This window comes from Photinus pyralis, unplaced genomic scaffold (genome assembly GCF_008802855.1).
Source record: "Photinus pyralis isolate 1611_PpyrPB1 unplaced genomic scaffold, Ppyr1.3 Ppyr1.4_LG10, whole genome shotgun sequence".
NCBI classification, from domain to species: Eukaryota; Metazoa; Arthropoda; class Insecta; order Coleoptera; family Lampyridae; genus Photinus; species Photinus pyralis.
Window position 1 is genome coordinate 18,194,268 of NW_022170250.1, and position 25,327 is coordinate 18,219,594.

General features: G+C 39.9%; 2 protein-coding genes across 7 annotated transcripts; both read left to right on the plus strand.

The window, feature by feature from the left end:
* The first annotated feature begins 774 nt into the window (after positions 1-774).
* On the plus strand, positions 775-2,637 carry LOC116161464 (farnesol dehydrogenase-like). The gene is made up of 4 exons (XM_031474819.1): positions 775-1,792; positions 1,841-2,302; positions 2,355-2,507; positions 2,559-2,637. The coding sequence occupies exons 1-4, from the start codon at positions 1,697-1,699 to the stop codon at positions 2,598-2,600; spliced, it is 753 nt and encodes a 250-aa protein (XP_031330679.1). The 5' UTR covers positions 775-1,696; the 3' UTR covers positions 2,601-2,637.
* A 698-nt stretch (positions 2,638-3,335) lies between these two features.
* On the plus strand, positions 3,336-24,222 carry LOC116161191 (facilitated trehalose transporter Tret1-2 homolog). 6 transcript variants are annotated; one of them, XM_031474448.1, is made up of 7 exons: positions 3,336-3,514; positions 18,961-19,287; positions 19,339-19,524; positions 19,575-19,673; positions 23,000-23,424; positions 23,471-23,657; positions 23,702-24,222. In XM_031474448.1, the coding sequence occupies exons 2-7, from the start codon at positions 19,029-19,031 to the stop codon at positions 24,133-24,135; spliced, it is 1,590 nt and encodes a 529-aa protein (XP_031330308.1). In that variant the 5' UTR covers positions 3,336-3,514; positions 18,961-19,028; the 3' UTR covers positions 24,136-24,222. The 6 variants fall into 6 exon arrangements, with proteins under 6 accessions (XP_031330308.1, XP_031330304.1, XP_031330306.1 ...); XM_031474444.1 differs by having other exon boundaries at positions 18,974-19,287; XM_031474446.1 differs by lacking the exon at positions 3,336-3,514 and adding an exon at positions 6,619-6,710 and having other exon boundaries at positions 18,974-19,287.
* The last annotated feature ends 1,105 nt before the right edge of the window (positions 24,223-25,327 follow it).

Here is a 25,327-nt window from a genome sequence, read left to right on the forward strand (position 1 = left end):
AGGTATCTCTACCTCTAATTCATAGAACACCTACCCTCCAAAAAATGTTATAACTTCCCGGAGAACATAAACCAATAAACTTCTTTGGTTTTAAAGAGGAACCATTCATATCAACAACTTGTTTTCACTTAAAAACTCCAGTAGGGTGCAAAGAGTGAGTAGGTATGCCTGCTCCTGAGAGGTACAATAAATTTTCTGGTTACCAGGAGAGCATAACAAACTAGCTCTTTTTCTATCCTCAAGAAGATACCCTTCAGAAAAATGATGTAAATTTTCTCTGGGCACCAAGAGAACTTGATACCTAATCGATGAGATCTTCCCATTCTCAGGAGCCACGTTTCAATTAACGTATTCATTCCAGTTACAAAGCATCAATAAGAACATTTGCGGGAACGTTTGTATCAGGATATTATCGAAGAGGTAACTCTGTTTCTGGTGCGTAGAACTCCCTCAGAAAAACGTACATTTTCTCCCATTATCACGAGAACATAATAAAAGGGGAGGGCCCTTAACAGGAATTTTTCAACAATTTATTTATTTTCTCTTACATTTCAGAAATTTGCAAATTTAACCGTAGGCAGAATGACTCTAATAGCTACCAGATGAACATAATAAACGCGGAGGGCGTTTTTTACATGTGATTTCGCTGAAATTTTCGGAACCTTTGGGTCAGGAAATATACAGAGTAAAGAAGCTTTGTCACATGTTCCTCAAACTGTTGTAACAGGAGCATAATATATTGAGCAGTATCTGTTTTCCCAATACCTAGGGTATACGCAAACTTTCTCTGCCTAGCAGGAGAACAGAATGAATGAGGATTTATTTCTTTTTCTAGTCCCAAAAGATTTACTTTCCCTGAAATTTGCAGAAATTCAATTACCAGGAAAACATAAGTAACGAGGAGCTGTTTTCTGATGCATGATCTAGAAAACCCCAAAAAAGTTCTCCTCTGGCTACCAGCAGAAACGATTTCAACAATTTACTTTGGCTTAAACTGTAGGAAAATGTATCAGGAGTATATAATTAGCAATTTGGTTTTTCTACTCCTAATAGGTAAAGTAGCTATCATAACATGATTGCAGGAACTTTTTCTGACCTGAGGAACAACGAATTATCTTCGCTTACTCAAACCTTTGTACCAGCAGAGTATAAGAAACGAGTAGGTATCTGTGCTTCTAATACTTAGAGCACCCGTCAGTCTACGACTACCAGGAACACATGATAAGCGTTTGGGTCCTTTTCTGAAGTGGATTTATTCAAAAAATTACCTTAGGTATAGTGAGCCAATATTTACAAATGCACTTGGAACAGTAACTAAATTTTCTCTGGATACCAGGAGAACATGATAACCGAGGGAACCCTTTTCTAGCTTTTCTTTTTTCTTGCACTATTTAAAGGGACATATCCCTTTCACATTCCTTTTGCGTCCCCGTTATGACTTAGTCTCGACAAGCGCTATCTTTCATGGACCTCCTCTTCAATTCTTCTATGTTTATGTCACGTTTTCTTTTGTTCCTATCTTTTTTGCTTTGCCCTTCAATCCTTTCCGACCAATTGGCATGCTCGGTTAGCGAGAACATTTGGGTGATAATGCTAGTGTTTGACCTTGTCGTGTAAAAACAGATACCGCTATCAGTAGATTGGCTCATGTTGCGGGTACAAAGAGCATCGTACGCACCAGTTGGCTAGTGGTGAAATGGAACGTTGGCGCGGCAAGGTTGCCGTGGTGACCGGTGCCAGTATGGGCATCGGTGCGGCAATCAGTGAGGCACTGGTGAATTCTGGCCTGAGGGTACGTTCACACTTTGGCGAGTTACTCTTAGCGCCACGTTGCGAGTAGGTCATCGGGATCGCTCGGCGCATCGAGCCGATTGAGCAGAAGGCGCGACAATTCGAAGGTAGACTCGGAAAGCTGTACCCAGTTAAGGCTGACGTGTCCAAGGAGGAGGACGTTTTGGGCGCTTTCGAATGGATTACGAACAATGTAGGTCCCGTTCAGATTTTGATCAACAACGCTGCGGTTACGCTGGAGAAATCACTTTTGAGTTGCAGACCGACGGACTGGGCGACAATCATCGATATAAACGTCATAGGTTTGTGCACCGTCACCAACGAGGCGGTTAGGATAATGCGAGCTCATGGGAACGAGGGGCACATCGTACACATAAACAGTCTGGCGGGGCACAACTCGACGTATTATCCCGGTGCAAACGTCTACCCCGCCTCCAAGCACGCCGTGACCGCGCTCACCGAAGCCCTTCGCCAGGAGCTCAACTACGTTGGCAGCAAAATCAAAGTGACGGTAAGGCGGTTGGGGCAACTTGTACGTTTTGGGCAAACGCGCCAATTTTTAGAGCATCAGTCCCGGCTTGGTGGATACCCCCAAGGTTGCGGAGTTAAAGCTGCAAGACCACATCATCGACAACCTCGCGAACGGTTGCTTTCTACGGGACAAAGATGTCGCTGACTCTGTGTGTTACGTCTTGGGCACACCACCGCATGTACAGGTGAGCACGCGCACAAAGGGTTTAGTGATTATAATTTTGTGAGTTTTTCAGATTCGCGAGCTCATGTTGGACGCCATTAGTACAATATCATAGGTCGGTTAGTGTTGTAATAAATTTGTTATTAATTCACCATGCGTATTTCATTTTGTATATCGAACTCCGAACGAGGGTCCTGTTACGTATCGGAGGGGTCGATTCGAATCCTTCCCGTTCTGTGAATGTACCCATTGCAAAATTATAATGTAGCCCATAAATGTAGTACATATGACACGCCTTCTTCAAACGTTCGAGCCTTTCTAACTCTTACCTTTGCTTTTCTTTCTCCTGCTTTCTCCGTCACACGCAAACTGAATGATCATTTTTGGGAATATTTCTAGTTCTGCTCGTCAAATTTCTAGGACACGGTCCGTATTAAAATACAAATACAAAAGTAGAATTTACCTTATTTATATGGCGTCTAAATCTACCCTTCGAGCAGTTCAACTTTAGGATTCGCGGAAATGGTCATTCGTTGTTTGAAGTTACAGTCGAGCTCGTAGCGGAAAGGGCCTACAGAATGCAGTAGAAAAATTACAGAGAATTTTGTCTTAATAATTTGCGCAAATCTCAGGGTATCTTTCCCAAAATTCCCGAAAGGAAAGCTTCCTGTAGAAATTTTAATTGCGCCATGTGGAAGACTAACCGAAATAAAATGATTCGGTGCAGAGGAGGTTTAATAAAAAAAAGAGACGTGTACAATAAGTTGCATAACCGACGGTGCTGCCGACACCTGTTGATTTCTCTCTATCAAAAACACGTCGCTTTCCGGCGTGCTGACTTGAATCGAATATTTTGGAACAGTTTTCCGCCGCGCGCTGCAGTTTTCCCATTTCGATCTGCTCCAACTTAAATGGCGAACGCGACGCCAAACGAATAAATCTAGAATTAAATTTAGACGCGCCAAGCAGATTTAGATCAACAACGCGTGAATTTTCAACTTTCCGCCGAAAACATTCGCAGATCTTCAGGTAAGTGAATTTTCCATTGCTTTTCGACGTCACCGATCACCTAATCGCGTCGCCCGCTTTGATTAGGCAATTCGGATGACTGCCGCTGTTTGTTTAAATTGTTTATTGTTAAGTACGTGACCGAACTTTATCGATAATTTCACGCGAACGATTTTTATTGTGTGGAAAAAACGTCGTCGGGGGACGAATCGAAGAACGCACTTGTTAAAATGTCAACCGAGATTTTGGCAGGTTGGCCACTTCCTAGTTACTGGCAGAAGTCCAACGGTTTTCACTTTAATGTGTTTATCAAACTACGCGGTCACGCACCCCTGTTGGTAACTGAATTAAAACAGAGCAAAAAAGAATCGATTCGTACCACACACATTTGAAAATGGAAACGGAAACGAACCCCTGACATAGGTACCTTGTCCCTCGTTCGACTGGTACGTTAAATATGCTTCACAGATAAAAGAAACTATGTAATTTAAGTCTTCCTACAAATCTGCAGAATGTAGAACCGCGAAAAAGGAACAAAGTTCACAATTTCGAATTGGAAACACAAATTGGGAGAATGTCTCTTAACATAACATTCGAATTTCCAAAACTAAGGACCAGGTAGACACAACCAATTTAATTTTATGCGCTAATTAAACTTTCTCATTTATTATTGTGACATTTTGCGCTAGTTATGCGCTCCCAGCATAAGTTCCGCGTTATATTGCATAAATCTCATGGGTGTGGGTTTTTTAGACGATGTTTGTCTTTAGGCTTTGCACCATTCTTTACTTATGCGGAAATTGGGCGCATATTATGCGCGATTTTGCGCCGCTAGGAAAAGATCTTCGCATCCATACTGCGCTCCTGATACAAGGTGTCTATCGGTTTTGCATATCCTCGCGTTTCTGCGATCCTGACACTTTTTTAAGTTCGCCTGATGCAACATTTTCCTTTAAAAATGTACAAGAGGGGCGGAAACGCGAGCGGGACAGAGCCTATATACCTAAACATTGTAGGTATTCTGTTTTCCTGACACAAATTTCTATTTTAGAACCATGTGGAAATTACAGATATTCGAAAATGAAGTGAAGTTCTTACCTGAGATGTGATATGATACCAACGCATATCCAAAACCTATCAAAACAACAAAATCGTGGGCAATCCTAGTCTATTGATGCGCTCCTGTTACAAATGTTATTTTCTTAAGCGCATTAGAGTGAATTAAACGAAAGGGGGTGGAAAATGTTTTGACTAACATTTTTGGTTTGCTACTGACAAAATATGTTAGATAATACTCATGTACTCCTGATACAAACCTTCTCAGTGGAACAAAAGTTGATGAAAACAGCCTATTAATCTTCTCAGGTACACAAATGGAGCCAACTCTATTAATTAAACCTTCTCACGTATTAGGTTCTCCTAATATAAACTTATTTATACAGTTCATATGATCTCCTCCTGTTAACAAATGTATCTATTATTGTGATTTTCTTATCTGGATTGAGGAAGCGTGGTCCTGATAAATTTTTTTTATAAAATGCGTCAGGATCACATAAGCATAAAATCTATTGACTGACACTTGTTACATTGATCAAACAAACAAAAAAGTTGTGTGTCAAAGGAGGTATCTTGTCTCCTGTCACGTTCCTCCGTAGTGAAACTCGAAGAAAGGAACAATCTATATTTCTCTTAAAAGAGTAATAGGGTTACAGAAACTCGAGGAAGTACAACACTCACCTTCTTACGTAAGGTACGTATGGTACTAACGTATATCTAAAAAACGCATTAGAACAGAATCGCGAGTAGGCTAAAATCAATTGACAAACACGTTCGTACGTGATATGTGCTCCTGTTACAATTTTATTTTTACTTTAGTGTACAACAGAAACGCGAGAAGTAGGAAAATCTATAAACTGTCGCGTTTTGTGTCCTACTGACGAAATTTCCCTTTTAAAAATTCTTGCATCAAGATCTCAGTGCACGAGGAAGTATTAATTTATTTTTTCCACTTCTTAAGTATCATGTTCACCTAATAATTCCCTTTTGGACAACGTGTCAGAATTCCAAGAGCGCGATGTAGTGTAAAATCTACTTACGACAATCTTCTGCGTGTTATGTTCTACTGATACACACTTTTCTTTAAAATGATAGTAGCTGCATGTGACAGGGTTTCTAAAGGATACTCTGTGAGCCTTGTATGTTTTTTTAGTTCTCCTAATACAAACTTCCCCTTTTAAAATTTACCAGGGTTACAGAAACGCGACTTGTTCCACCAGATTATACACATAGTATACACATTTTCGTGTTGGTCTGCGATTTCCTTGTTATTCCCTAAGATAATTTATTACCTTACTGCTGGCGGTCGTTTTAAACCTGCTCTAAATGAACATCTTGGCCCGCCAGCAGGAATGGAAAACTTGATCCGGCTCGAAGAACCAACTTGAACCGGCGTTAGGGTCGTAAATCCTAACGTGCACCCGAGCAAACTTACACAGAGTAAATTCGGTCGGGGATTATATCCGGAAGTAAGCAATCCATCCATTGACTCTCTTATGTACGATGTCTTTTTTCGAAATCATGGAAAATAGAAATCAGGTGGGGGGGGGGGGCAATCTTCTTACGCATGATGTGCTCCTGACACAAATTTTTCTTTTACTCTTGCATGAGTTGTGACCAACGGGTATGTCTTTAAAAAGAGAAATAGACAATAGAGAAGAGAGAATAAAAAAGAAGTGTGTATTTCCAACCAGGGTTGTCCAAAATCTATGTTCCAATTTCAAAACCATTTTGCACAAAACCTTATCAAGACACATGATGGATACCTACCGTATACATAATAGCATCTTTAAAACGCTACCTCATATACAGGGTGTGTGAATTATTTTGCGCCAGGGGTGTCCAAAATGGCCCATATAACAATTTTCCTCTTTAGATATTGTCCAGGTGGATCGCACATTGAAAATGTATTATTTAAGTGGACTCAAGCACTCCACTTAACATGTCACTTGAAAACAATTGAAGATAATTTACGCCAAGTTACATAATTTGCAATAGCAATTACGTTCTATATATAACACTTCAATAGCCATCAATTAGCGCAATTTAATAACAGTTGCCACAAGTGCCACTAATAAATAAGCAATAAACATAATTTTTTTGCACGAGTCTTTACGCAAATTGTTACAATGAGGTGGCACGCCGTCTTGTTGAGAGCTCGGTAAGTCTTTCTCTCTTCTGCACCATTGGCTACGTACACAAAGCGTGGTGGTAGTCAACAGTTACAGAACCAAATTAATCTATTAATTTTATTATCGAAACAAACTTGCGTTCGAGTGTACGTCGGGTTCGTCGAACTCGTCACTTCATTTGATAATTAGACGAATAATTTCTTTTCGATACTGACGCCATTCGTGAATCTGGTGACGTCGGGAGTAATCATCATGACTTTCAGATGATGCTAATTATAACAGTAAGTTCAGCGGTAATGAAACTGCTTCTGTCGTTCTGATACTTTTTTATCAAGAGGAGTTTCTACCAGGTGAACATAATACGTGATCTTGGCACTTTTCATGCTCGCCTGATTAAAAAAAATCTTATAGTCACAGATGGCGAGGACGTATTCTGTTCTCCCGATACAGACTACAGGACCAAATTGTATGTCCTCAAGTTTCTGTGATCCTGACACTTTTGAATACAACATTTAAAAAAGTATGTCACAGAACAAGGAAATAAAAGGCATATGGACTGACACTTCCTTGCATCTATACGATGTGCTCCTGATACCAATTTTTTTAAGGCATCAGTATCACAGACACGCAAGGTCGCTTAGGCAGGTAAAATATGATATAAGGTTGCAGTAAATAAGTTTTGCACTTCTTCGTTTTTCCGTGGTTCTGGCATATTCATTTTGTACAAAATTCTCTTTCAAATAAAGTATCAGGATCGTGACGTATGATGAGCTCCCGTTACAAATTTCTCCCCTAAAGAACCGCGTCAGAATAACAGATCACAGTAGTACGAGAAGGTGCAATATATGTTGGCTGACACCTCCCGATACAAACTTCTTATGCATTATTATTTTCTCCTGATACAAATTTTTCTGTTTAAAACACAGGATTCCTGACGTTTCCTTACCAGCATGTTCTCCGGAATTGTTTCCTTAATTTTTGTGTGTAACCTTGCTGCGCTTTTGAAAACAGACATGCACCTTCCTCGTTTTTCTGTGACCCTGACACATATTTTGATGGCAACGTCGCATAAACGCGAGAAGCGGTAAAATTATTTTAACCATCTCACGTATTATTTTCTTCTGGTACAATTTTTTTTAAGAAAGTATCAGGATAACAGAAACCGTCGACTGCCACCTTCTTACGTGTTTGCTCTGGGCGAAAGCTCGCCCTGGAAAGCTCCAGGAGAAGTTTAACCACCCCATAAAACCTTTCAAATCCCGATAAGCTTTTACAGATTTACGGAACATTTTCGCAATCGCGTGCCGCCGAACTCAAAGGTAATCTCACCATCAGGAGATTATGACACTTATTGGCGTCATCATCCAGTGCCAATTAAATTAATTGGGCAGCTCAGTCGAATTAGATAAACCGCTCTAATCATTACGTTGAGCAATCGACATGCCCCAAAAATTTAATTCCGTATGTTATTATGCTAAAATTTCATATTTTAAAAAGTGTATCAGGATCGCAGAAATAAATGCATGTAGGTATCGATTTATTGATAAACATCTTCTCACGTAACGATGATCTCCTGATACATGTTCTTTATGTCAGAATCGCCGATTCTTTTTCGTAATTAATATTTGGCCAGAATCTCAGATGTACCAGGAGGTGTTTTTCTCAAATCTCATACGCTGTATTAAGCCCTTAGGAGTGTGAGGATATGTATACTCTACTGACTGTCATCTATGAATGAAATATGCTCTCCTCATACCACTGTTCTTTTTAAAAACCATCAGGATCACAGAAAGGTAAGAATGTGGAAAATTTTGTGAAACACACACCGTATTGTATTCTCTGGATAAAGGTTTACTTTTTCAATCTGTGCCAGAATAACATTACATATTCTGTTCTCCTGATTATTTTAAAAAAGTGTCAGGAGCAAATTGTTTGTCGGCAAGTATCAACAGGATGTTGAAATCCTTGATTTTCTGTGGCACTGACACGCTTTTAAGTTCGTTGCAAAATATCAGGGTTATAGAAACTCGAGGAACAGAAAACCTGACACCTTCTTACATATCATGTGTCCCTGACACTTCAAGTTTGCGCAATAAATCGTATGGGCAGGTGTAAAATATACAAACTGCACCCTCTTTTGACATTATGGTCTCCTGTTAGCAATTTTCTCTCATAAAATATGTCAAGTACATACGCCCAAGGTTGGCATTTTAAAAATGGTGTGCCATAGGCTCAGAAACGCTAAATGGCTTCTTGTTTCCTGTTACATTCTAACGTATCTTGTTTTTTATGTGTACCCATTTTCTAAATATCGTGTGAGGATCACAAAAACGTAAGGAAGTAATATGCTCTCCTGATACAAATTCATTTCTTAAATGTTAAGATGTTTGGTACGAGAAAAGATTAACAGCCTACTGACATAGACTAGAGACAGAGGACGATGTCCTTCTGACACAATTCAAGCTTTAAAAAAGTGTAAGGATTTCATAAACCCGAGGATGTACAAAATTTTTAAGCCTACAGCTTACGTACGCTTTGATGTCAGGACAACAAAATCACGATAACGTTCGTATTATGTGCTCCTGTTAGAAATTTGTTACTTAATGGATGCTATCTATAGGATCACGGAATCATACCTCTTCATCCTAGAATATCCGAGCTGTTCAAAGTTCTGTTATCCTGATCCACTACCACAATGTGTGAATCATAGAATCCCAAAGAAGTAAAAGGCAAGCGAATTACTAACGGGTTTACTAACGATGTGCTCCTGATATCAATTTCTTTTTCATATAACCGTCCGGGGAGGTGCAAAATCCTACGTTTTTGTGGCCTCTAGATTCAAAAGTTTTTTAAAGGTCTCGTTGTCACAAAGCCACAAAGAAGCATCAGGATGACAGAAACGCGAGAAGTTGCAAAACACGATACCTTCTGACTTACCATGTGCTCCTGGCAAACTTAAGAAACGTATGGGAATCACAAACATCCGATCAGGTGCAAAATCTACAGATCAAAACGTCTTTCTGGGCTCCTGATTGCAGTTTTGTTTCATAAAATATGCGTAAGGGTTACATAAGAGCAATATATTGCAACATCTGTTGACTGATACTGAATTGATCAAATAATGGTAATTACATGAAGGCTTGTTAACGGAATGGGGCTTATTTTGCTGACTTGCGGGCGTTTTAGTTGTTACCAACACTCTGTATGTTTGAGTTTCAACTTTATAATAATTTTGGACTGAACACAATTTCATGGTGTTTGAATTTGATGTGATTTTGTTAGAGAATAAATTGTTGCTCAATTTTGTTTAAATAATCGCATAGTTTTTATTTTAATTTACTCGATTGTTCATTTAGAAAGATTAGAGACATTTGTTAGAGTTATCTCACTTCAATACGGTCGTCGCGATAAGAAATTAGTTATCGCTCCGTAAGCTAATTAGTTTCAAAATAAGCAGGTTTCGCCGATACGAAGACACAGGCGGAAAATTTAAATAGAGGAGCTGCGGAAACTGGGAAAGTGAAGAAAATTTAAATAGCAGATGAAAACGTTGCTTTTCTTAGTGTTAATCGTTAATCGTTGTTTTGTTTTGGTGGACGTCAAAACGTAGCCGCCTATTGGCCGTTTTGCAAACTTTGCAAACGTATTATTGATAGACAGCCAGTTGCACAATTTTTAGAGGAAGTTTACCCCATCTACAATAAATATTTAAATTGAAGTTGAATCAGTCAGCGTATTGTGTTTATCGTGCGTTTATCGCTTATGTGAAGCATTTCCCAGTACCCGTTAAATCGAGTTTCTTCCACCATCACAGAGCCATTTGTAATTACAACGAACCCAGTGTCTAAATTGACATTTAAGTGCAATCAACGGAGTGAAGTTCCCGAAATAACATCAGTTGATTTTTGTGTGGGCGTCATTTTTTTAATACTAAAAGTAATCGTTGCCATCAATCGCTTGTTGCGTGGTATTTGTACTTTGGCTCTGAGTGCCTATTTTTATTGCAGCTTTATTGACTGATTTTGTCTAATAAATTAAATCATTTCCTTAGATCAGTTTCGAGCATCCTGTCGGCTACTCCGAATTAGGTTTTCCTGTGGTTTTCCTAAATTGGTAAGGTTCCAGAGGTCTCAATGGCGCACAGGAACCTCCTTAAATGGTTTTCCAGAGCCTTTAAACACGTTCGCAGAGGACCAAAAGTATTCGGTATCTTTTCGCATTTAGAGCGTCCTGGTAAGGGGTCTGGAAGCTCCAGGTGAGATATGGACCCCTGGGAAAGCTTTAAAATCACATTTTGGCAATCGCGTGCCGCCAAACTCAAAGTTAATCTCACAAGCGAAGATTGAGGCACTTATCCAGGGCCAATTAATTTAATTGGACACCTCAGTCGAACTGGCCACATTTCTCATTAATCTCGCTTTAATCGGTCCACGTTGCGCAATTCGCACTTCGGAAATGACCCGAAAAAAGGTGGATTCCCAAACGCGTGCGCTATCAAAAAACCATTATCGGAGGAGATTTCGAATTAAAAGCGTTGACGTTTATGTAAATGGTAATTGCGACACGTGATTGGACTTTGTTTTCGTCTCACGTGCCTCGAAAACCTTTTCTTTTAATTGCTAATTCAATGAAGGCTCGTTTTATTAACGGAGCGTCGCATCAAATTTAATTGCCGAACGGCGGGGGGCGGCGCGGCGTGCGACTTTTTCGGTGGGGGCCGTTTCGATGGTGGGGGTTATAAAACGGCGATAAGTTTAAAAAAATAAAAAGTTTATTATGCTTAATAACATTGAAGACAGTTGAATAATAGGAATTCGCATTAGACACAGTGAAAGTAACAGTGCCATTTATAGGTAAGCTTTTTGGCGCGAGAATTGGATTAGACGGTAAAGCAAATCGTGTCAATGAGCTGAATTGGGTTAAGTGGAATACTTAAAAAAATCGATTTGTTTGCCGTTTTTGATTTAATCCTCTAGAGATAGTGTTATCAGTGAAACTATTCCCATAATTGTGAATACATCGCACAGATATATCCGTGTTCACATGAGATCTTAATGTTTACATGGCAGTGCCAGTTTGTGAAACCTCTTATCGATCAATGGGGTAAGACTCGATTTTTTTAATCGCAATCTGCTTTTTTTTCGACCAACGATAGTAGTCCTTTGTTCTCGAAAATTCATTTTTTGTTGGGGCCCTTATTTTTAAGATTTTTTGACTCGAAGTACTGTGCTCCCCGAGGTTATCTATCTAAATTGTACGGTGTAAGGTATATTCAAATTGTTTCGTGAAAAAAAGGGCCTACCATGTAAAAAAGAAGGCAAAATGTTATCAAGAGCAAGTCGCGCAATAACTCAATAACTGGCTGATAATTTCAAGAATCCATGTAACTGAATTATGTAAATCAATGGTGATTTCTTTACTGTAATTGGTCTATTCTCAAAATTCTCAAAATGTTTGACTTGATTTTTCAAATGAGCATGTCTCCTACAAGTCTCCAATGTTTTCAAGCATTTCCAAAAAAATGTAAAGCGAGATGAGAGCATTTACAGGCGTTAAAAGCCTTTAAAAATACTGAATATACTTCAAATATTTAAAGGCAAGGTCTTTAATGGAGACTTTCCAACGAATTTGAAAAGCTTTTAAGTGATGAACTTTTAAGAAATGTGTATCAGCCTTCAATTTTTTCCAAGCGTCTTAAGTCAATTGCCCGCAAGATTGTTTTAGAACCAATAGTCTTAATTGGGGTATAGGCGCTTAGTGTTTTAGAGCTTTAAGATCCTCTAAAGGTTTTTAATAGAGTACTTAAAGATCTTCAATAGTCTACATTTTCATGTTTCCAAGGACCCTCATGAACCTTCAAAGACCTTTAGAAAAGCGTAAAGCCTCGGTGGATGCTTTTAGTATTTCAAACAAACTTAAAGAGCCATGAGCAAACCTTAAGTACTACCAAGAGCATTTTTTGGGTACTTCTTAGGCTTAAGGGCCTTTAAAAGCTCCTTAAAGATTTTTAAAGATCAATCATAAGCTTTTAAGAGCTTTAAAAGGTTTATTGCTTATTAAGAATATTTAGTAACCACCAAAGGTTGTCAAACATTTCCTCCCTAAGCTACTTAGTGGTATCCACACCCTTTTAGTAGCCTCAGAACAACGTACAAGGCTCTTGGATGCTCTCTTGGAACCCTTTTGAGACTATTGTCGCAATTTTTAAGCTCTTAGATTTTCCTAAAGGTTCTTAAATACTAAAATCCTCGTAAACACTCTGCTTCTGAAGCTTCTTAGAGAATATTTGAGACTGTAGGAAATTCTTAAGTTTAGAGAACAAAACCCTTAAGGCTTGTTACACACTAAAGGTTTTAAATGTCTTTGAACGCCTTTTGAACCTTTGCAGTTCTTCCTTCTTATGTTTTAGAAGATTTAGTGAGCTTTTAAGAGCATTTAAAGGAGTTTAAGAGCCTTAAGTTCCGAACCTTTAAAGGTATTTGATTGCTCTTAAGGCTGTCCAATGTAAATCAAGCTGATCTGGCAAGACAATTTTTAAAACAAGCGTCTTTAAAAGCTCTAGAGACGCTTACACATTTAGAGATTGTTCAACAGCCTCCAGCGTCTTCTAAATGATCTTTTGGGTGCTACTTAGAGCGTGTAAAGGTCAAATTATCATGTTTTTATGTTTCCAAGGATCTTCCCATACAGCTTTTACGAAATCTTCAGGAGAACTTAGATGATATTAGAACCTTTAAACCCTGGTAAGGGCCTCCTAGATCCTTTTAGTCTTTTCTTCGAAAGCATTTTTTGGAAAGTTTATTATGCTGTAGAACCTTGAAGAGCCTTTAAGGGACATGGCTCATAAGTTTAGTAATCTTAAAACAGTATTCAACGGTCTTGGATACTCCTAAAGGCTGTTTAAACTAATTGGCAATTACTTCCAAACTTTTCAAATCACTTGAAGGCTGACGAAATCTTTTAAAGGCTCAGCGCATAACCACTCTTTAAAGACTAAAAATCTCGTAGAGTCTGTAAAAGTATTTAGAAGATTCTGGAGCATTTTGAGGAATCATCGAGGTTGTAAGCAACTCTTAAATGCTCTTAAAGAACGTGCAAATACCCCTAAAGCACCAAAAATGCATGTCTTTGGGCATATTTTAAAGACTTTCAAAATCTCCAAAAAAAGGCCTAAAATCGCGAAAAGCCTCCCGAAAACACGTACTTTGGGTACAATGGGCATGTGAGAACTGTTATTAGTATTTCAGCACCTTCTATAGAATGCTAGAGCTATTGTAAAGGGCATTCAAGAACCTTCAAAAATTGTTTAAAGGCTCCAAGTGTTTTCAAGAACCTGCTAGAAGTTTCAAAAGTTTCCAAAAATCCTCAAGAGTTTTCTAGAACCAAAAAAAAGCATTTGGCTTTTTGAGACCTTTGCACTTTCAAAATTTAGAAAACCTAGCAAGGCCTTATTAAGGAGCGCTTAAGGGGATGTTTTTAATTAGCCAGTTAGCCTTCAAGGCTCTGAGCGCTTAAATTTCACGAATTTTTGAGAAGATTTTAGGACCTTTAAAACCATTCGAACTTAATAACAGTGACCTAGAAACCCTAAGGCTTGATAAGATATTGTACGGCCTTTCAAAAGAAATTTTTTAACTTCTTAGGTTGTTGAACCTTTAACACCCTTTAAGACCACTTCTAGAAACCTTTATCTTTAAGAAGACCTTTCAAAGGCTTTCAGACTCTTCATGAGTTTTATGAAGTTCATTGGTTTTTAAGAGCATTTAATAGCGTCATAGGCTTCTTCCCAATAAATTTTCAATTGCCTCCACAATCATTTTGTGACCTCTACAATACTCTTGGATCCTCCCAAAGATTTTTGCAAGCCCTTTGAAATTAATGGTCACTACTTCCAACTCCTCAAAATAACTTAAAGGCTCATTAGATCTTTTTAAAGGCTCAGCACGTAAGAAACACTCTAAAAGCCTCGTAAGATTTAAAAACACTTAGAAGATTGTAAGACCTTAAACGCTTCTAAAGGATCATAAAGCACTTGAAATATTTTAAATATTAAATATCTACTAAAGGTTTTAAAAAACCATGTATAGGGTCTTCAAGAAATTTCAAAACTCCAAAAATTGCTTAAAAGCTTTGCAAATTCAACAAAAAAAGGCTGATTTCTTGAGCCTTTATGGAACTTAAAGAACTAGTAGGTAATTTTGCGTTTCAGACTGTAGGAAACCAAATAATGCTCTATTTAAGAGTACTTAAGGGCATTAGTCAATCAAACGTCTAAATAGTCATCAGGCGTTTCACAGCTTTCAAAAACCTTTAAAAACCTTTATGAACCTCCAAAGCCCCCCTCCCCCTGCCCTCAATCTTCTGGAGGTTCTGCGTGTTTTTCATTGGACTTTAGAGGTTTCCAAAGTCGGTGTAAATACTGAATACGTGTGTTTAAGAGCCTTAAGGAGGTTGAAGAATTGGTAAGAGTCTTCTAAGAGCTTTGAAAAGCCTCAAAGACTCACCAAGACATATATTTTAAGATCCTAATTGAACCTTAGGAACTTCAAGGACATTTAAAAACATTTGAAAACCTTTGTGAACCGAGTCTTCAAAGCTTCCTAAACCTTATACAGACCTCCAAAGACCTTAAGACTATTAAAACATTTCAAAGATTCAAAAAGGCTCGGATCTTAGAGAAGGTATTTCAAAAACCACGCGAAAGCACATGGCGCGTCTTTAAGAGAGACTTTTTTGGCAACAATCAAATACTAAAGGCTCATCAAAACTTCTAAAGACTATACAAAACCTTTAGACTGAAGCGAATAATGGATTTTGAAGGCTCAGATCTTAAACATAACGGAGAATTTCAAATATTCGTAAGCTGTTAAGAGGTAACGGGTCCATACAAACCCTGCCAAAGGTTTTTGGAAAGGTATCATTTACGAAATGTCTGCAAGAAAAATCTAAAAGTCTTTAAGAGGTTTTAGAAGTCTTCAATAGCCCTCAAGAGATGTCAAGAATCGGCAAAAGAAAGCTCTTAGGGCCTTTAAAAGCACTTAAATGGATTTATTGCCTTTAGCAGCCTTTAAAGGCCTTTAAGATACTTGAAGAGCTAAGAGACGTTATTATATGGTTCGGAATTTTAAAATTTAGGAAACCAAGCAGTGCCCCATTTAAGAGGCATTTAGGGTGTTATTCAGGCAAATATCTAAACGGGTGTTTCATAAATTTTAAAACCCTTATGAGCCTTCAAAGGTTTGAGAGCGCTTCAAGCAGACCTTCAATACGATTCTTTAGAGGCTATGAGCCTTGGCTTTTAGAGTATCCACAGTCGTTAAAAGTACCCTCCAAATACGTTTAAAAGTCTTAAAGAGAAAACTTCTAACAGCTTGGAAAAGCCTAAACGAATTGCCTTCCCGTAGCCTTGAAATGCTTGCCATTTTTTAAAGTCATATGTTTTAAGACTTTCAGTGAGCCTTCGGGCTTCCATTTAAAAAGACTCTCGAAAACTCTTAAAAAAACACGAAAAAACCTTGAAGGCTCTTAAAGCTGATAAGGTTTTGACGATTGAAAAACAATGGACCGAAACTTTTTCGATTCTTTAAAATATTGGTTTTCGATTCCAAGAATACTCACAAAACCTCTATGCAAAATGTTTCTTTTTTGCGAAATGAAAAAAGCTAGACAATACCAAGAACCTTGATACGATAATGTTTTTTTGTTGTGCGGCAATAACAATAATCACGTTAATTAGCTAAATGGAATTGCTAATTATCCAGTATCGATGTTTAATTCTGCTTACTCGGCCTTGCAGTTCACTCCATGACATCTCTCAATCTTTTGTCTCTGTCCAATTACTGTGTAAACCTATCTTTCATCTCTCCAAGGTTCGTCTTTCCCATGGAACCAAGGCAACTGTTTATGATTTTACTCAGTTTAGGGTTCATTGACGTGCGATTATGCACAAATGCGCTATGAAAAACAACTCCATCTACTGGCAGCATTGACTTTCAATGCCGCGAACTTTCATATCAGCAATCAATTAGGAAATAGCGGAACTGCTTTTAAAAGAGTGTCCGCGTTCATCGGCTTCTTCAACTTTTTCTTCGGCTGTACCAACATCCCTTCTTCTATTGACTTTCTCGCGGGCCCTTCGTTTTATGTAATTTTTGTAAATTCTTGACCATTTCGATTTTTTGGTTTTTTCTTCTGGTGCTCGCCGCCTAATACCTAAAATGGTATCTTTAATTCTTTCGAAGTTTTTTTGGAAGTTTGGCAGCATCTGTAGCTTCTTCGGGTGCCGCGATTTGTTTGGTTATACCCACTGACTGTTTTTAGAATCTTCTACTTTTTTACAGTTATTCTACTTCAGATCCTTTAGATCTCAGGGGACACCTTTCTCCACAAACCGTTTAGGTTTTAAAGCTCGAATGACAGTTCTTGGGTAAGGATTATGCGGGATCCCTGTCCCCGTACCGCAGAAATCGTACCACCGAGAGTCTGGATTCCGAAATGGTGGTGTCCTCCAAATGACACTGAAACTGGCGTTTGTACTAGAAAGTATTACATACCCCCTGACCCCCCGGTAATACCTTCTTCCACTAACCGTTCAGGCTGTAAAACCCACAAAACAAATGTGATATAAACAAATAAATAAGGAAAGGCACTCAGGGCCTACAAACAATATACCACGCACATGCGATCGATTGAAACAAGTTACTTTTATTTAAAAAGCATAATTACGTTACAGAGTAACTAATCCGAAAATCCGGTCCTGGCTTCGATTTTCTTTAATAGATGCACAAAAACGCAAACACCAGCTAGTGTTGATTCTGAATTTTCCTTTGTTTTCTCTTTTTACTCCACTTTAACTTGGGAAACCTTATAGAAGGGCCTCAGTTATGCGTTTAATGGCCGATCGACAAAGAATTCAAACGACTTCCCTGAATACGTGACACAGAATACCTGGGCCTAACTGGAACTAAACGGTTCATTTTCACAGCGACAAATTAAAATATTCTCTAAACTTTCTTCTCAAACACCAAGACTGACTGTCATTCACCCAAAAGCGCTTTTTGACGTCTTCATTTCCTTCTCCCCTCAGCACTTTGGCCCTGCTCCGTTGTCATTATCCACTTAAATCCCCCTTTGACCACAGGCCAACTTCGAAGGAAAAACGGCCGGCGCTCCCCCACTCATACACGTCTTCAATAAACTGACACAACTGTTATCTACGGAGAACACCTATTTCGCACTCAAATTACATTATCTTTTCACGGAGCGATACAAAAGTCTCCTTATCGCCAGACTGGATTAACATAAAAAAACCTAACGTCCCTAATCTTTCTTATCGTAAACTAACCAACCCTGTAAACAAAATCAAACAAAGATACAGAAATATTTGTTGTTCCACAAAAGTTACACCCGTCAGGTAATAGCAATCCTGGTAAAATATTTATAACTTTGGAATCAGGGAGGGGTTTTATCTTCACGTGCACTTAAAGTAATGAGACAAGAACAGCATAATACCCTTCAGGATTCTTAGAGCCCCTTGGATAAACTTAAAGGTTTCTGAAAGCTTTTATTTCTGGAGGTTTTTGAGAGCTCTTAGGACTTGCTCACTCTAAGTTTATAAAAGGTTCCCCGACTTTCGTCCTGATTTTTCAAAAGTTATTGTCTTCTTTGGCGTAATTAGCTACTTCAACTGCTTCAAACTTTTCTGGGATTTATGGACGGTACAGCGATAAAGGCGAAGGTTGGAGAAGCCTCTGCGAAGAGGTAGTTCAGGCGGACCATGACCTGGAGCTGTATCTTGCATCTTGAATACCAAGAACCTTGATCTGATAATGAATAACAATGATAATGCTTAATTCGACCTTCTCAAGGTTTTGTGAAGTTTTGCCCAATGACTAAACCTATTTCACATCTCATCCAAGGCTCGCCGTCCTAATGCCACTGAGTGGGTTTTGTTTCTCGACGAATCCACGTGTGATTTTGTAATAATAGGAGAACTTCTACAATCGATAACAAATCATCATTTTTATAGACAAATTATGCATAAATCCACTTTGAAGAACAACTCCATCTATTGACAATGACAATGAAATTTCAGTTATCAGTTGGGAAATGGTGGAAAAGTACAAGTCGAAACAATGGCACTCACTTTTATCGGCCATATTAGCGGATTGCCTCTCAAATTTTAAGCATCGTACATGCATTTGGCACACTTTGTCTGTGTTCCAAGGCAAATTTCGCGTATCACGTTTCGAGATTGCCATTCTGCACTAAGTGATCAAGTGATTTTTTGCAGCGGCAACCCAACGGAACTGAGTACCTACCAAATGAAAAGTTAGTAACACACCACCATGGACAACTTGGAAGATCGCAAGCACGCGCAGATGCTGGAGATCCTAAACAGCACCCGCTCGATCAGCCACTACGACGCGAAAACCCTAAAATCGCTGATTCCGCAGATCCTGGTCACCACCATCCTAATCTTCCCGAACATCGTCGTCGGAATCATCTACGCGTACTCGGCAATCCTGATACCACAACTCATGGAGGCGCAGAACAGTACGGACCCAGACGTTCTGCGCGTGTCCAAAACGGAATCGGCGTGGATCAGTGAGTAGCTTACCTCCCTTAATCCTCTCCCTTAATCCTACCAACCTTTAGCGAGCTCGGCCATGTTGAGCATGCCAATCGGCGCCATCACCGGCGGAATCATCATGGACAGTCTGGGAAGGCTAAATCTGCTCAAGCTGATGGTGATACCCTGCATCGCGGGCTTTGCAATCATCGCGACCGCCGTCAATGTCCCGATGCTGATCGCCGGACGAATGCTCACCGGTGTCGCCTTGGGTAAGCGTCTTCGGGTAAGCGACTGCTTCAACACCCACGTCTGCTTGCAGTTTGGGGCTTGAATCCCGGATCGATTTATATCGCGGAGATTAGCCGGGCGGACGTTAGAGGGCCGTTGAGTGCGTCTTTGGTGCTCAACCTGTCAATCGGTAAGCTCGCCGTCGGGGTTTCCCGCCAGTAGAATGGGTAACACTTCGGTGGCCATCTTGAATTTTGTTCGCGAAATTAATTTAATTAGCGGGGTCGATCAAGGTCAATTAAATTGATTCTCGAGTTCGGTCACGTGGTTCTCTAGTGTACTTCTTTTAATGCAATAGTGAATATATCTTCGAGTTCGACGGATTCGCCGCCTCGTCTCGCCCTGTTTCCACCCATCCGAAATAGCACCTTAGCTTCGGCAGCTTTGCCTAAGGCGAGGCGAAGCGTCGAAGCTGACGAAACTGAAGTTAAGCCCTCTAATGTATTCCTTTTAATACAATAAGGGACATAGCTTCGGCTTTGGCGGCTGTGCCGCCTTACCTCCCCCTATTACTACCCATCCGAGTTAATTCTACCTCATCTAATCTAATCTAATAAAACTGAAGCGGTATCTCAGATGGTAGACCGGGAGATGGTGACACTTTTTGTGGTGTGATTTGCTACAAGTATGGCGACCATTCAAAGGTTTAATTAAGTACTCCTCAATACGAAAATGGTGCTAACTCTCTGGGAGTGGGGCCGTTATTGCGTGACGATTGTTTAAACATGTCGGAAAATTTAATGATTTTGGACAATTTGCTACACAAAATTCTTTGGATTTTCTGATAGTCGATGACAAAACAAACGACGGAAACGAAATGCCATACTTTTCCGGTGGGCCTTATAGCCCGCCATACTCATTTGAACGTGTCGATTGTTTTTTTTTTTTTGGGTGATTTGCTACAAGCTCATTTTTTTATGAGCATCAAGTCCTCAACCAGTCATTCACGAAAATCAACCTGCCATACCGCAGCGACGGGCCCGCATAGCCGCCATACCGGCACAAAGATGTCATCTTTGTTAATAATTTTGGGCGATTTGCTACACCCTATAAATTTTTCCACCAGTTATTTTTATAGTCAGAAATAGAAATTTCGATACGCCATACCTGTGGCATGCGCCAATTATGTGTAATATTTTTTCAAAAATGTAAAAATTTTTGGAAAATTTGGGCGATTTTCTACAGTATGGCACCAATTTTTCGTGACAGTTTGAGGTGTAATTAAAGTAAAGCCAATCTTGTTTTATCACGAGATATTATGTCGCTTAATATTCTCCGCCCCACTCGAACCTCTTAGTCAAGTTGTAGAGGTCCCGGTCGGGGTCGTTGTGTTCTGCATTGCATTCAATGGATCGGAAGTAGTAGGTAGCAGCTGCCGTTAAGTTTATACTACCCGCCATAAGTATCTGAACACCCAGTGTACTTTGATCAATTAATAAAAATAATAATAGGTAAATGTTTAAACAAATATAGCAAACGAGCTCCTGGGTATGGCTATAGCATGTGCAAAACTAAATTTTGCACCTGTTGTTACATTTTCATTTATTCTAAGTGCATAGGTATATGTATCTAATTTAATTTGAATCCCTACATAAATGAGAAAGTTGGCACTGCGCATGCGCAAAACCAAATTTTGAAACTGGCGTTAGATTTGCTTTTATCCCAAGTGCATACGTACAAATTTTATTTTTAAATACCTTCATCCACTCGTTTTCGGGATATCGTTTGTAACGGACAGACGGACAGACTGGATTGTTTTACCAATTTTTAATAATAAAAGCATTTTTCTGAAATTCGGGAGAAGATCGTTTTCAAGGTTCCTTGCTTATTCGAGTTATAGCACAAAGATGTTTTAGGAAAACAGATTTTCGAGTATGGCGCCATCTTTAGCCTTCATGACGAGTATGGCACATATATCATGGGTCAATGTGGAGCATGAACTTTCGGAAAATCCAAATGCCATACTGTAGCAAATCGCCCAAAATTATTAACAAAAATGACATCTTTGTGCCGGTATGGCGGCTATCGGGGCCCGTCGGTGCGGTATGGCAGGTTGATTTTCGTGAATTACTGGTTGAGGACTTGATGCTCATAAAAAAATGAGCTTGTAGCAAATCACCCAAAAATCAAAAAAAAACAAACAATCGACACGTTCAAATGAGTATGGCGGGCTATAAGGCCCACCGGAAAAGTATGGCATTTCGTTTCCGTCATTTGTTTTGTCACCGACTACAGAAAATCCAAAGAATTTTGTGTAGCAAATTGTCCAAAATCATTAAATTTTCCGACATGTTTAAACAATCGTCACGCAATAACGGCCCCACTCCCAGAGAGTTAGCACCATTTTCGTATTGAGTACTTAATTAAACCTTTGAATGGTCGCCATACTTGTAGCAAATCACACCACAAAAAGTGTCACCATCTCCCGGTCTATGGGTGGTAACGGTACGAGGCGAAGCGGCGAAGTCAAATCTAAGTCCTTTTTAATGATGTATTCCTTTTATGGGACATAGCTTCGGCTTCGGCGGCTGCGCCGCCTCGCCTCGCCCTGTTGCTATACCAATCCGAGTTCATTCCACCTCAGTTCGCCCCGTTACTAATTTTATGGAATTGAAGCGTTATCTCGGAGGAGTCGTAACAGGATGGGACGAGGCGGCGAGGGCGAGGGCGAGAGGCGGCGACATCGCCGCCGAAGTCGAAGATATGTCCTCTAATATACTAATTTTAATGCAATAGTGGATATATCTGTCTTCTAACTAATGTATTCCTTTTAATACAATAGGGGACATAGATTCGGCTTCGGCGGCTGCGCCGCCTCACCTCGCCCTATTCCGAGTTAATTCCACCTCACTTCGTCCTGTTACTACAGCGAATCTAATGAAACGAAAGCGCTTGATGGGTGGTAACAGAACGAGACGAGGCGGCGGCAAATCTATGTCCTTTAATGATCAATTCCTTTTAATACAATAGGGGACATAGCTTCGGCTTCGGCGGCTGCGCCGCCTCGCCTCGCCCTATCACTGCCCATCCGAGTTTATCCCATCTCATTTCGCCCTGTTACTACGGCGAATATAATGAATTTGAAGCGTTACCTCGGATGGGTCGTAACAGGACGAGGCCAGGCGGCGCTGTATATTCTGTTTAATACAATTACATAGCTGATTTTTTTCTAATTAACCATCAAGTTGCACTGACAGAAAGCTGAAATTGCAAGGTTAATTCGTTTTTCGCTTGCGTTTGGAAATCATCTTCCTAATTGCATTGTAAAGAATGCCTCTCTAATTCCTGTTAGTGTTCGACTGTCTACTGACGCGTTAACTCGCCATATTAATATCAGTATACGTCGTGGACCACCTGACCGAAACCACGAATCAATTCAATTGACCTCGCGAAATAAAATCCAAGATGGCCACCGACGTGCATCCCGTCCACTCCCAACTCAACTTGCGCTTGAAGGTATGGTGCTGGTGATGATCAAGGGTTGGTTTCTTAGCTGGAGATTGGTGGCGTGGTTGTCGATTATATACGTGGCCATCTTCATCATTCTGATCATGTTCATACCGGAAAGTCCGGTGTGGTTAGTGTCGAAAGGTCGAAACGAGCAGGCGAAGAAGTCGCTGGAGTGGTTTAACAAGTACCAGCCGCAGCTGGAGCACAAACTCGTCACGTATTCCGAGATGCAGCTATCCGCGCTGCAAAAGGAGCACCTGTTGAAGACGAAACAGAATGAGCAGATGAGCGGGAGTGGATTCACGAAGAAGCTGAAGATGTTCTTGAAGCCCACCGGGTATAAACCCTTGCTGGTCTTGTGCGGGCAGTTCTTCTTCCAGCAGTTCTCGGGGGTGCACATGATTATTTTTAATGGCGTCATCTTCTTCCAGGTAGGTTTTTATTGCACCCTCATCAGCTTAGTGGTTTTGGTTTCAGGCAATGGGTACAAATATGGATCCGTACCTGGCGTCAATCTACATTGGGTCTGTGCGTTTGGTGATGTCGGTGGTGTACACGTGGTTAATGAAGCGGTGCAACAGAAGGCTGCTGATGATCATCAGTAATATTGGCATGGCGATCAGTATCGCCTTGTCAGGGCTGTTCACCTCGTGGATTCAACAAGGTGAGTAACTGAATCGTGGGTGGAAGTGAGACTGTGTGCCCTAGGTACGACGACGCACACCTGGATGCCGGTCACCATGCTCATGTTGTATTTCGTCTTCGCCGCAATCGGCGTCATGTTCATGCCGATAATGATCGCGTCGGAGGTCTTTCCGCTTGCAATCAGGGGAGTCTCGCAGAGCATAGTCTCGGCGATCGCCCATCTCCTGATGTTCGCCGTTCTTCAAAGCTACTACGCCCTGGACGAGGCATTCGGCGGCTCCTCCGGGTTGCAGTACTTCTTCTCCGCCATGTGCGTGGCCGGCTTAATCTTCTCGTACGTCTTCATGCCGGAAACGAGGAACAAAAAGCTGACGGTCATCGAGCAATACTTTGCCAACAACACCGTCTACATTACGATGCCAAAGTGTGATATAAACTGTGCCAAAACGAGTAAACAAGACAATACTCTCGTGGAATCTTTAGACACGAAAAATTAGGCCGCTGTGATCTTTAGTGAGCTACTTTAGTTACCTTAAACGTAAAGTATTATAAATCGTATATTTTGAATATATTGTTATTAACATTATCGTAAATAGCGGCCACGAGACGAGATGTAAAATTGGCTCTTTGATGGTGGAAAAACTCCTTTAAACGTGTACATAAGCACTACAGACGCAACATTGTGACTAACACCTTCGCAAACTTCCTTTTTTTAATGCAACTTAAATATTCAACGTCCACAAAAAAAAAACGACGAACATCCACCACCAATAAAAGGCAACGAATAACGTCTTCCTCGGCTATTTAAAACCTTCTTACCTCTCCGCCTCTCCTCTACTTGATCTTGCGTCTTCGAAATTCAACACCATCGGCAAAATCTGCTTATCTTGAAGCTAATTAGCTTACGCAGCGATAACAAATTTCTTATCGCAACGACCGAATTTAAATGAAATAACTCCAACAAAACATTACTTCACATTCAAATACTATTGATCTCAAATTAACAACAACATTTACGTTTAAAGAAAATTGAAACGCACACATACAGGGTGACCCATCATTATTATAGCTGCCGATACCAAATAAAACGTCCGCGTGACTTAGTATACACAACAATATCTCTTTGCGTTAACAAGCCTTTACATACTGTCATTTAGAAGATATCTTTGAATAATATAATACGCGTCAGTCGGAGATTTTGCAATGTCTTGTTCTTATGAAACAAAACTACTATCAGGAGCTTCTATCATAAAGAACTTAGAGCATGGCAGAAGTGAGAGGAGTTACTCCGCTGACAAAATTTCTTTTAAAATGTTTTACATCAAGATATCAAAAGCACGAGGAGGTAATTTATTTTCTACCTTTTTTTAGCTCCTATGTTTACATCTACGCAAGTAGCAGTATCTCCCTGAGCTTCTGAAACCTTGATACAGTACTTCTTCAGTAAAACATATAACGTGGGAGGGGTCAATCAATAGTTTTTGAATCTCGCCGTGATTCCGTGATCATAACGTATTCTTTAAGAAACAAATTTGCATGTAACAGGAGCACATCATTTGAACGTTTTTTGAAATATATGTCATATCAGATTCTACGCGAGAAAGTGTAAATTTTGTACATCCCCGGGCATTCTCGGGTTTTTGACCCATTGCTACACCATTTTTAAAAGATTCTGGTCCATGTAATAAC